General features: G+C 41.7%; 1 protein-coding gene across 2 annotated transcripts in view; it reads right to left on the bottom strand.

Annotated features, from left to right (window-relative positions):
* RPRD1A (regulation of nuclear pre-mRNA domain containing 1A) overlaps window positions 1-9,566 on the bottom strand; it is a 40,011-nt gene extending 30,445 nt beyond the window's left edge. The window contains exon 1 of one of the 2 annotated variants that reach the window (XM_080684066.1): window positions 9,227-9,566. In XM_080684066.1, coding sequence (XP_080540192.1) covers window positions 9,227-9,377 — 151 coding nt within the window. In that variant the 5' untranslated portion in view covers window positions 9,378-9,566. The remainder of the gene's footprint in view (window positions 1-9,226) is intronic. The other variant, XM_080684067.1, reaches the window with a different exon arrangement.
* Between the last annotated feature and the right edge of the window lie 3,422 nt (window positions 9,567-12,988).

Below are 12,988 nucleotides of genomic sequence, written 5' to 3'. Positions count from 1 at the left end.
TTCATCAGGCATGATGTCAGATTCCTCACATCACCTTTCAACATCTTGTGGAGTCAATTCCAAGAAGAATCACCGCAGTATTGAAGGCAAAAGGTGGCCGAACAAAGTACTGATGGGGTGGTCATAATAATCTGGCCATTCAGTGTATATACACTAGAGGCCTGTTGCACGAAATTCATGCACTGAGGGGAGGTGAGGGGGGGGGTGCGGCCCCCTCAGCCCGGCCTGTGCTCTCTTGCAGTCCAGGAGATGTCCAACTACAATCGGACACCGTTAGCGCTGCCACGGAGGCGGGAGAGGCTCCCGCCACCAACGTTGCGCTCACCGTGAGCCCAGCTTTTGGCTGAGCAGCGCTCCTCCTGTGGGAGTTCACTGACCACCAGGGGGCAGCTCCTATGTTCAGCATCTGGCCCCTGGTGGTCAGTGCGCATCATAGCCACCAGTCATTCTGCTGTTCGGTCAATTTGCCTATTAGCTTTTTATTATATAGTGTGTGTGTGTGTGTGTGTGTGTGTGTGTGTGTGTGTGTGTGTGTAGAGAGAGAGAGAGAGAGAGAGAGAGATCTCTGATGTAAAGTAAATGAGCAACTACCTAGTGGACTTTTTTTAAAATAACTGCCTTAACCCACACTTTCACAACAAACTTAGCCTCACTTCAGCATTTATCATTGTCCATTCAACAATGCTCCAAAAAAGGAAATGTTAGGAAATAACTGAGAATTACTAAAATATTTTATTTCTGTTAGAAAAATATTTCTAGGGTCTTTGGAAGCTGGATTTTTATTTTTTTTGTATTACCTATTCATATCAGCTAAAAAAATAACATTCAAAATATTCAGGTTTACATGTTAGTTCTCTTTATAAGGAGTTGCCATACCTCACAGTTCAAAATGTATTCTATGAATCAATAACATTATACTGACATGTAATTGGAATTTGCTATGCAGCAAAAATTCAAGAGAAATAACCTAGTGTCTATTTACCTTTGTACAGGCAATTGCTTAAGTTACTCTGTTTTTAACATTTGTACTTTAAGACAAAATGCTTATATATGTACAAGAGACACAGTGCACGAAATTCGTGCACCGGAGCGGGGGGGAGGGGGATGTGTCCCTCAGCCCAGCCTGCACCCTCCCCAATCTGGGATCCAGGTAGGATTGGGCATAAACGGGCAGTCGGACATCCCTCTCACAATCCATGACCGCTGGCTTCCAACTGCTCACCTGCCTGCCTTCCTGATTGCCCCTAACCGCTTCTGCCTACCAGCCTGATCACCCCATAACCACTCCCCTGCCAGCCTGATTGATGCCTAACTGCTCCCCTGCCAGCCTGTTTTCCCCTAACTGCCCTCCCCTGCAGGCCTGATCCCCCCCAACTGCTCTCCCCTGCAGGCCTGGGTCCCCCGCAACTGCCCTTCCCTGCAGGCCCAGTCACCCCCAACTTCCCTCCTCTGCCAGCCTGAATCACCTCTAACTGCCCTCCCCTGCAGGCTTGATCGCCCCCAACTGCCCTCCCTTGTAGGCCTAGTCCCTCCCAACTGCCCTTCCCTGCTGGCCTGATCCCTCCCAACTGCCCTCCCCTGCTGGCCATCTTGTGTCCACATGGGGGCAGCCATCTTTGACCACATGGGGGCAGCAATCTTTGTGTGTTGGAGTGATGGCCAATTTGCATATTACTTTTTTATTAAGATAGGATAGAGGCCTGCTGCACAGGTGGGGGCCAGCTGGTTTGCCCTGAAGGGTGCCCTGGATCAGGGTGGGTGTTCCCTTGGTGTGTGGGGCGGCCTGAGCGAGGGGCCTGTGGTGGTTTGCAGGCCGGCCACGCCCCCCCGGCGACCCAAGCGGAGGCCTTGGTATCTGGGATTTATTTATCTTCTATAATTGAAACTTTGTAGCCTTGAGCAGAGGCCTCGGCCGGCCAGGGTGTGCAGGAAGCTTGGCTTCCTCCATTGCTGGGGAAACCCAAGCCTCCTGCTCACTCCGTGGCCACACCATCTTGGTTGGGTTAATTTGCATACTTGCTCCTGATTGGCTGGTGGGCATGGCTTGTGGGTGTGGGAGAGGTACAGTCAATTTGCCTGTTACTCTTTTATTAGATAGGATAGGAATGTCATAGTGCGAGATGCTGCTAGCCCAGACACAACATATTAAAGTTATTTTGTGAAGACTGGTTATTGTATTAAAACTGTTATGGCCATTATACCTCAAAAAAAAAAAAAAAAAAAAAAGAGGTTGCTAAATAAATAACTCAGTTGACAAAGGGGGAAAAGTAAGCATTTATCCTGCTGTGTCTATATGAACCTCATTTCAGAGTCACCAATGGCTGATGAAAGAAAGTTCTTATACAATTTCAGTACACCTCAGAATCACCTAGAAGGCTTGTGAAAACATAGATTACTGGTTCCTATCCACATAACTTCTGATGCAGATCTGGGGTAGAACTCACAAATTTCCATATCCAACAAATTATCAGGAAATATTAATGCTGCAGCCTGGGGTTCACACTTCTGAGAATCTCGGTTATAGAAGAATTCTGGATAGTAAACACAGAAAGAATTACTGGACCCCCAAAGACAGTTTCAGAATTGGCAGTCTTCATCTCAGGTTCTGCCAGAGAGGTGAGACTTCTACCAGGCCACTGGCTACTTTTCATTCAGTGAGTAAACCTTAGACATTCACTGTTTACCATTCACATCTGCTTATTTTCTATGTCTCCCAATGCCATGGCTGTTTTGTCTCTTGTCCTCTTTCTCCCCTTTTCTACGCTTCAACCTTCTACACATACACGTATATATTTACAAGCATATACATGTATAAGGTAATATTAATGTACCCCAGACAAGAAATATGGGAAGTAAAATAATACTTTAAAAGGCTTTGACAAAAATATGTCTAAGCCTTTCATCTCAAACGCTTTCAGGAAGGAATAAAAGTTTTCAATATTTGTTTGCAATACACATGTAATATTTGGTACATGTTAAATAAAAATAAGTATTATGATAAAAAAAAAAGAATTAGAAATTCACAGTTTGGCAACCCCTGATTTTTTAAAAAAGGATCAAACCAACTGTCATCAGTGGCTACTACAATCACTGGGTAAAAGGTGATGGGGAACTGTATAATGGATTCATAATGCACCAACTGATCAAACTTGTCCTTAAATATAAAGTAAGTTCACATTATGCATCTGTTAATGTGATGGAACAGAAGTGCAGAACACTTCCAATGAAGTATTCCTTGGGAACGACTTTAAGATAATCTTATCTGTATCAATAAAGATTATTTTATAAAATTTTGTAACAGAATTTTGTAACATTGTGCATCAGTCTTTTGAAGGATGTTGGTTCGCTGAGTTACAAAGATATTCCAAATGTTGAAACATTTCATCAGGCAGTATCAAAAATCACATTTGTAAATATCATTATTGATTTCACTGGAAAAGTGTTAAAAAGTATTGGAAAGTTTTTAGGCTCAGGGTGGCAGATGCAAATTTTCCAAAATTCTAATTTTTGCTTGAAACCTTGAATTTCATAATGGGCAACAAATACTGTCAGTATTCTTCCTCAACAAATCAGGCTCACTACATTCACTTATGAGAAAAACCTACCAAATACCCATGTCTGAATAACCAGTTTCTCTGTCAATCTTTTTTTTCTCAAATAAAAATGGTGCACCATGAAAAAAGCAGCTGGTTTCATTCATAACTCAATCACACAAATATATTTCCTCCAAAATGTTCCATACATAGTACTTTATGTATACTTCCCATTTTGTCACACAGATCATTAAAAATGCACTGACATCTAACACCATATTTAATAGCAAAAGACTGAAAGCTTTTTCCCTAAGATTCAGGAAGAAGAGAAGGATGTCCACTTTTACCACTTTTATTCACCACTAGAGGCCTGGTACACGAAATTCGTGCACAGGTAGGATCCCTAGGCCTGGCCGGCAATCTAGGTTAGCACACCTTTGATATACAAATCTGTGGGGTGACAGGTGAGGCGAGGGGGGGGGGTGCTGGCACCTGCCTAGGCCAGCCTGGTGCTGCCTGCGCACTGGCCCTGCCCCCCGCCGCCACTGCTGCCAGTTGCCTCCCTCTCGGGGGACAGATACTCAACGCAGGAGTTGCCCCCGGTCAGCTCACCGGCTGGCCCCGCCCGCCGCCACTGCCGGTCGCCTCCCTCTGCGGGGCAACCGGTGGGATGATTGGGGTGGAGGGGCCCTGCTGGCACCGCCTTGGCTGGCCTGGGGCCTGCGGGCAGTTCCTGCGTTGAAAGTCTGCCCCCTGGTGGTCAGTGCACGTCATAGCCTCCAGTCATTCTGCCGTTCAGTCAATTTGCATATTAGGCTTTTATTATATAGGATAGTATTGGAAGTTCTAGCCATAGCAACTCAAGAAAAAGAAATTTAAAAAAGAGGTAATATTATCTGTTTACAGATGACATAACCTTACTTGTAGAAAACCCTACAGATTCCACAAAAAAACTGTTAGAGCTAATAAACATATTCAACACAGTTGCAAGATACAAAATCAACGTTCAAAAATCAGTTGTACTTATCAATTACAACTGAACAATACAAAAGGCAGCTAAGAAAACAATTCCTTACAATTATATCAAAACAATAAAATAGTAATAAATTTAATTAAGGAGGTATAAGACTTATATACCGAAAACTACAACAATGCTGAAAGAAAGAAGGCATAAATAAATTGAAATACATCCAATGTTCATGAACTGGAAGAGTAAATATTAAGATAACACTACTCAAAACGACTTACAGATTAAATGCAATCTCTATCAAACTCCCAAGGGCATATTTGCAGAAAAAGAAAAATCCATCCTAAAATTCATATATTCTCATCCAAAATAGCCAAAACCACCTTAAAAAAGAAAATTATAATAGGGAGACTTACTAGAAAGCTACAGTAATCAGAACACAATTGACCCTTGAAAGATGTAGGTTTGAACTGTGTGGGTCCACTTAAATGCTAATTTTTAAACATAAATACTAAATATATTTTCTCTTTCTTATGATTTTTTTAATGTTTTTAATGATTTTAGAGAGAGGAAGGGAGGAGAGAGGGATAGAAACAACAATGATCAGAATCATTGATCAGCTGCCTCCTGCATGCCCCCCTACTGGGGCTTGTGCCCTGACGGGGAATGGAAATGGAATCGGACCTCAACCTCCTGGTTCACATGTTGACACTCCACCACTGAGCAACACTGGCTGGGATCTTATGTTTTTCTTAATAACATTTCTTTCTCTACCTTACTTTTTTTTTAAGAACATAGTATATAATACATATAATATACAAAATGTGTTCATTGATTGTTCATGCTATCCGTAAGGCTTCCAGTCAACACTAGGCTATTAGTAAAGTTTGGGGGTAACATAAGTTATTTGCAGATTTTTGACTGCACTAGGGGTTGGTATCCCTCTAACCCTGCATTGTTCAAGGGTCAATTGTGGTATGAAAGAGGCTTATAGCCCATGGAATATAGAGCCCAGAAATAAATCCTCACTATATAGTCACACTAATCATTATGACAATGCAAATTAAAACCACAAGCAAGTACCATTCCACACTCACTAGACTGACTTCTTTTCAAAACCCAAAATAAGCATGTGCAGAAATTGGGGCCATGGTGTAGTACAAGCATGTCAAACTTGTGGCCCACAGGCAGCATGTGGCCCACAACAAATATTTTTGCAGCCCAGCCAATATAATGGCATGTAAGAAATGTAATAAAAATTTCGTAACTTAATTTTTACAATATCCTGTTATACACAATTATTAATAACGAACTACAACATTCGCTAATGACTGATCACTATAATTGTGTTGCATTCATTTCCCTCACGCTCTTATGTAGGCGCACCATCTCTCCACTAATATTGTAGCAGCGAATATTTTAGCAGCCGATTACCACGTCATTAGTTGGACTGTCTTGTTTGGTGTGCACAACAGGAAATATTTCGGTTTCAGAGAACAAGAAAAATAGGTTTATTTGCGTTACGCTTATTAACTTGTGCAGTTATTCAGTGTCTGGTAAGCTAATGTTCAAGAAAAAATATTAATTTTTATTAAAATGTTCTATTATTTTATGTTAATGATTACTCATTTATTTCAGCCCTTTGTATTCAGCATGTTTCTATCAAAATAAACCTACGTTTCTATGAAAATTGAAGCTTTTTTTTTTTTGCAGCCCACATAAAGTTACACCTTGTTTATTTGGCCCGTGTTAGCCTTTTGAGTCTGACATGCTTGGTGTAGTGTAAGTGGCAATCTAAAACCGGACAGCCGCTGTGAACAGTATAAAAATTAAACATAGAATTACCACTATTACCAACCTTATTATCATCACCAACACCATTCACTTCCTAAAGCATCTATTTATATGCCTTAAATTTTCTAATTATGAAGCATTTAAACATGGAAACATTCCCAAACACAGGTAATAAATAGCACATCTATCATTTCTGACATTTGTATCAATATTTAAAAAATTGATAACATCCATTTTCATTTCCTCTCTCCTTTATGGTAACCACTATGGACAAATAAAAGGGGTTCTATGGAAAGTAACCTCACAGGTTATCTGATCAGAAATTCCTAACTGGGAGGTGATGGTGTGTAGTCATGCCGCAGGCCTATAACTTCTTTAGTGAAAGGTTTTAAACCAGCCCTGTCCATTGTTCTTATGCATCTAGGTTAGCACACCTTTGATATACCAGAATACCTCTCAAAGGGGATATTAATCCTCAAGAGAACTCATAATCTTGTTAACTATCCTGTAATCTAATCCCTACCTTGCTTTCCCCACCTGAATTTCAAATGCACAAAAGCTGCAAAACTGTTATTCTCCAGAGCATTTGAGATTTCACTCTCTGGCATATGTCGTCAGTTTGGCTCAAATAAACTCTTGTAAAAATTCTCTACAATTTGGATGTTTCTTACATCAACACCACTATCATAGAATAGGGTGTTAATCCTCACTATGCATGTAACTGAAACTACAGATTATCTATAAACTAGAGTATTGCTTTGCATGTTTTCAAACTACTAAATGGCATATTGGTCTGTACCTTGCTTTCTCAGCTCAACATTTTGTTTACTGTTGTTGTTTTTAATCTGTCATGTATTATGTAGCTCTAGTTCATTCATGAAAGCTAGACAGTACTACATTATATAAATATCACAGTATATTTGTCCATACTCTAATGAGATGTTTAAAACTGTTTCTAATTTTGTTACTAACAGGCTGCAATAAACATAACTCCTTGAGCACAGATACTAGTTTCTAGGATATATTCTTAGAAAGAAATCTGCTGGGTCAAAGGATATACATATACTTCAACTTTATTCTAGGTTGCTAAGCTGATCTCCTTTTTTTATTCCAACCAGCAGGGCGAGGAAGTTCGTTTCTCCTTATCCTTACCAATTCCTGGTATTGTCTTTCTTTTTAATTTTGCAAAATAAAGAACATAAAGTGGAGCCCTAGCTGGTCTGGCTCAGTGGACAGAGCGTCCGCCTGCGGACTGAAGGGTCCCAGGTTCGATTCCAGTCAAGGGCACATGCCTGGGTTGTGGGCTCGATCCCCACTGTGGGGTGTGCAGGAGGCAGCCGATCAATGATTCTCTTTCATCATTGATGTTTCTATCTCTCTCTCCCTTTCCCTTCCTCTCTGAAATCAATTTAAAAAAATTTAAAAAAAGAAAGTAGTAAAAATCATTTTATTTTTAAAAAAAGAATATAAAAAAAAATAAAAAAATTTAAAAAAAGAATATAAAGTGGAGTCTCACTGGTTTATTTTTCCCTGATTAGTAAGATTAAGTATCATTTATTGGCCTTTCAAGTTTTCTCTCACGTTTAACAGTATCACCATTTTTCTACTGATTTGTGGTAGTTCTTGAAAACAGTCTGGTATCAATCCCCTATTGACTATAAGTGTTTTTAAATGCTCCATCCCACCAAAAAGGATAAACCTGTTGCTGATTTTGAAATCTACTAAGGTATAGAAGCAAAGACATTCCTGCCATCTCAAAGTTCACAGCTATTTTCCAGACCTTTATATATGGATTTCTCAAACCTTTCTGGCCACTTACAGAAGATAAATTCCTCCTTGAGAGCCAAATACACACACACTTATATATGAACCAAAAAATGGAGCTCTAAATCAATTTCTTCTACTGAATTAACACAAAAGAAAAAAATAGTTTGTCTCCATTCTAAATAGTCAGGCTACACTGACTCTCCTATTAATACAGCATATGGCTTTTACATGGCTCAGTAAACAGGCATCTATTTTGACTAACAGTTTATTAAAACCCTTAATAAATAACCATCTTTTCATTTTTCACTACATCAGAATGTCTGAAACAACAACGAAGAGTGCCCACTTTCTCTACTCAATGAATTAAGAATTGAGGTACAAATCCATACTAAGCAAATGTATTTTTTTAATTTTCAGTTGCACTAACATACAATCAGTTCTTACAGATAAAGGTGCTGTGCAGAAGTGAATGATTCTGGGTATTTCAGTGAGAGTAAATTACTACTCAAAAAAGTTAACTTCATTTACAGAAGCAGTATCGAAGGTTTTGAAAAATAAAGACGGTGCCCATCCATAATCAGCAAGAAATGACCTTAGATCACTTAATCCAACCACCTCATATTCAGATGAAGCATCTTCAATACCGAAATTAAGAAATTTGCCCAACCCAGGTCCTCTAAAACCTACAAATGCAGGATTTTCCCCATTGCATTCCACATCTTAATGTAGACTCCCCAGTTCTAAAACTCTGATTCCTTTATTAATTTTACAAGACTGTGCTGATGTGTTATAGACATGATGGCAGTCACTCCCAACCTCACACCAATCTTTTCCTTTCCACCTCCCTACCTTTCTCCTACCCAGCCTCCATTATTGATGTGCAGAATGAAAAACATGCCCGACTGCCTGAATTTCTGGCCCCAATTAGGTGCGGAGTCCTGAGCCCCTAGTTACTGTTTCTATGTTAAATCAATACAAGGTCTTTTTTAATCCTTCGCCCCTTTATTCAGCAATACCTACAAAGGGCCGACTTTGCGGGCAGCGCAGTGCACGCTGCTCTCAAGCCCCCGGGACACCTAAGTCAGGGAGCCAGGGGCGCCAGGTCGGGAGCGCCAGGCAGCGTGGAGCTGGGGTCGATGGGGGAATGGGGTTCCCCAGGACTCACCTTTACGCAGCTCCCGCTCCCACACGGTGACGATGGGGCGCGAGTGCTTGCGGTGGTGGATGAGCCACAGGGACAAGGTCTGCACGCTCTGCTGCGAGTTGCTCAACTCCGACAGCTTCTTCTCCAGCGCCGCCTCGGAGAAGGCGGACATCCCTCCGACACCGCGCTCACGCCGTCGCACGCGGTGGGGCTTAGGGGAGGAGAGTTTTGCCGCACACGCTGCGGCCTCGCCCCCTCACCCCACCCTTCCCCACGCCCAAGCCACCGCCGGCCTTACACCCAAGACCCACCGCGAACCAGCAAGATGGCGTCCGGTCGGATGTGACGTCCCGGACGTCCCGGAAGAGGCGGGACCTCAGAGGCATAGGCGGGGCGAAAGCAGCGCAGGGGAGGGGGCGGAGGGGGCGGGGCGGGGAGAGGTGGGGCTTGCCGCCCGTCTGAGCAGGGCGGGTAGGCGGGTTTTGCCTGGCCTAGAATCCCCAGGGAAAATTCTCAGTGCCAAGAAAGGAGTGATTGCCCTCCAGTGGTCGGCAAACTGCGGCTCGCGGGCCACATGCGGCTCGCAAGCCGCGGTTTGCCACTCTGTGGACTAATAAGTTTGCCGACCACTGCCCTAACCGGTTTGGCTCAGTGGATAGAGAGTTGGCCTGCGAACTCAAGGATCCCAGGTTCAATTCCCGTCAAGGGCATGTACCTTGGTTGTGGGCACATCCCCACTAGGGGGCGTGCAGGAGGCAGCTGATGGATGTTTCTCCCTCTTCGATGTTTCTAACTCTATCCCTCTCCCTTCCTCTCTGTAAAAAATCAATAAAATATTTTTTTTTTAAAAAAAGGAAGGAGTGATTAAAAATCTCTACGTGGGCGTGTAAATTGGTACAGGCATTTTGGAAGACTATTTGATATGATATATTTTAAAGTTCATCTTTCCTGTGACCCTGCAATTTCACTAATTGCTGTCAATGTTAGGGAAACACCAGCATGTTTGCCCAAGGAGCTCTATACTAGTTGTCCTGTCCAGCTCAGTAACAGTGAAGAGTTGGGACATTCACAGCAAGTAAATGGCGGACTTAATTAATTACAGTATACATGCAACAGCTTAAAATATAAATAAATCCAATGGTGGATAGGGTTTTTTTTAAGTTGTAGAAGGGAAGTATAGTATAACATTTGTTTTATAAAAGTATCCTATATAATAAGAGGCTAATATGCGAATTGTCCCCTTGACCTGGAATTTGACAGGAAGTTTGACCAGGGGGCGGGGCCTGCCGGCCAACCGCCCATGGCCCCACCCCCAGTCACCCCGCACCCCATCAGGGCAGGCCAGCTGGACCCAACTCGTGCACGAATTCATGCATCAGGCCTCTAGTATTCTATAAAATTTTAAGAATTCTTAAGTGTATAAATGCATGGCAAAGGGTCTAGAATACACACTACATCAATAGTGATGTCAGAGAGAATTGCAAACCTTAAACTGTGTCTATACCAGGGGTGGGCAAACTTTTTGACTCGAGGGCCACAATGGGTTCTTAAACTGGACCGGAGGGCCGGAACAAAAGCATGGATGGAGTGTTTGTGTGAACTAATATAAATTCAAAGTAAACATCATTACATAAAAGGGTACGGTCTTTTTTTTTATTTCAATAGTTTTATTAATTTCAAACATTTTAACAAGAAGAATGTAAACACTAATTATTATAATTTGAAACTTCAAAAAATGGAGGAATCATAGCACAATAACATACCTTATATTGAAGATGGCAAAGGCAAAATAAAATTGCCTAACAAAGGAAAGGTACAAAAGCCTTTCAAATTAAACTTAAATATAATAAAATAATTTAAAACTAAAACAAATAAAATAGAAAAGAACAAAATGTGTAAACAGTAAATTAAACATTTTCTTTAGTGCAACTTCCAAATTATGCCCGGGACGTAGATGTAGATGGCAATGTAGACTGGGTTGAAAGGTTTTTGGTCTTTAAAACATCAGCTTCAGTGGGAACAGTGTTGTTGGTCTCCTTTTTAGCTAATGCTCTGATACTGTGCTCTCCAGGGGCGTGTCTCCCTACATCACCACAATAACGTGTCTACGCATTCCCAGGGTGATGTCAGGGGACGCATCCACGGGCATTACAAGGAGCCTCTGGAAGATTGAGAGGTTGTTCCTTCTACTGAATGGGCGTATATAAATCCATCCACTCAGAAGAAGGAGCTGCGGCCGTGTTTCCTGACGTTGCCATGTTAACACTGCTGCTGGTGAAGGAGCGGAGGGGAGAGCAAGAGAACCCTCCGCTCTTTGGGCTCCGCGGGCCGGATAGAACAGCCGAACGGGCCGGATCCGGCCCATGGGCCGTAGTTTGCCCACGGCTGGTCTATACTGTTCCCATATTTATGTATCACTTATATAATTAAACATTAATTTCAGAAATCTCATCACTAATCCAGCACATTTTGACATAGTACTTGTCTTAACTATGGTAGTTCACAAAGGAAACAGATAGATACTATCATATTCTAAATATTAATACAGAAATCTTCAAGCCGAAACCGGTTTGGCTCAGTGGATAGAGCGTCGGCCTGCGGACTGAAGGGTCCCGGGTTCGATTCTGGTCAAGGGCATGTACCTTGGTTGTGGGCACATCCCCAGTAGGAGGTGTGCAGGAGGCAGCTGATCAATGTTTCTGACTCTCTATCCCTCTCCCTTCCTCTCTGTAAAATATCAATAAAATATTTTTTTTAAAAAAAGAAATCTTCAAGAAAGACACATAAGAAACCACAGAAATTCCTAAACCATCTTTTGAAAAGCACTGATCAAGAACTTTGCACCAAATAGGCATCAAATATGTTTATTTATTTGCATGTTTGATTATAAGTATAGCTTATCTTCTCCATTTCTTCTTTTAAAATTAAATATGTTTTTATTTATTCTAAAAAGATAGAAACATTGATTGGCTGCATCCTGCATGCCCCCTAGTGGGGATCAAACCCACAACCCCGGCATGTGCCCTGACCAGGAATGGAACCGGTGACCTTTTGGTACATGGGACATGCTCAACCACCTGAGCCACAGGGGCCAAGGCATCTTCCTCATTTCTAATGTTACTACAACTTGAGGTTCAGAGATACTTCAAATAACTTTCCCTTCTCTTCCTCTCACTCCAATATCTATTTCTGTCTCTACATTCCTCCCATTATACATCTTTTTGTTTATCCTATTTACTTAGTCTAGTTTTTAACCTTAACTTAGTCTAAGTTTAACCTGTCTTCCAAGACCTAAATGTATCTTCAGCATTATTCTCTTCCATGAACCCTACAGCTACCAAAATTGCTACATATCATCTCCCAAATTATGTCTTCACCTGATATTCCAACTCTTCCTACTCCATTGTTCTCCATCTCAATTCTAATTGAACTTTATGTATTATATAAAGTATTCTTACAATAAAGTAAGCTAGAGAAAGAAATGTTAACAAAATCATAAGAGCCCGCTGGTGTGGCTCAGTGATTGAGCGTCAACCTATGAACCAGGAGGTCACAAGTTCGATTCCTAGTCAGGGCTCATGCCTGGGTTGTAGGCTTGATCCCAGTAGGGGGCATGCAGGAGGCAGCCAATCCATGTTTCTATCTCTCCATCCTTCTCCCTTCCTCTCTCTCTAAAATCAATGAAAACATATTTAAAATCAGGTGGCTGTACTCATATATAAGGATTTCTGGTACCAAGAATTAACTAGTCAGACACAACCTTATGATACAATGTAACCAATA

Source organism: Plecotus auritus (assembly GCF_963455305.1).
Source record: "Plecotus auritus genome assembly, chromosome: 8".
Classification (NCBI taxonomy): Eukaryota; Metazoa; Chordata; class Mammalia; order Chiroptera; family Vespertilionidae; genus Plecotus; species Plecotus auritus.
The sequence above is the reverse complement of the archived record's forward strand: the minus strand, read 5'-3'. Positions and strand labels throughout refer to the sequence as shown.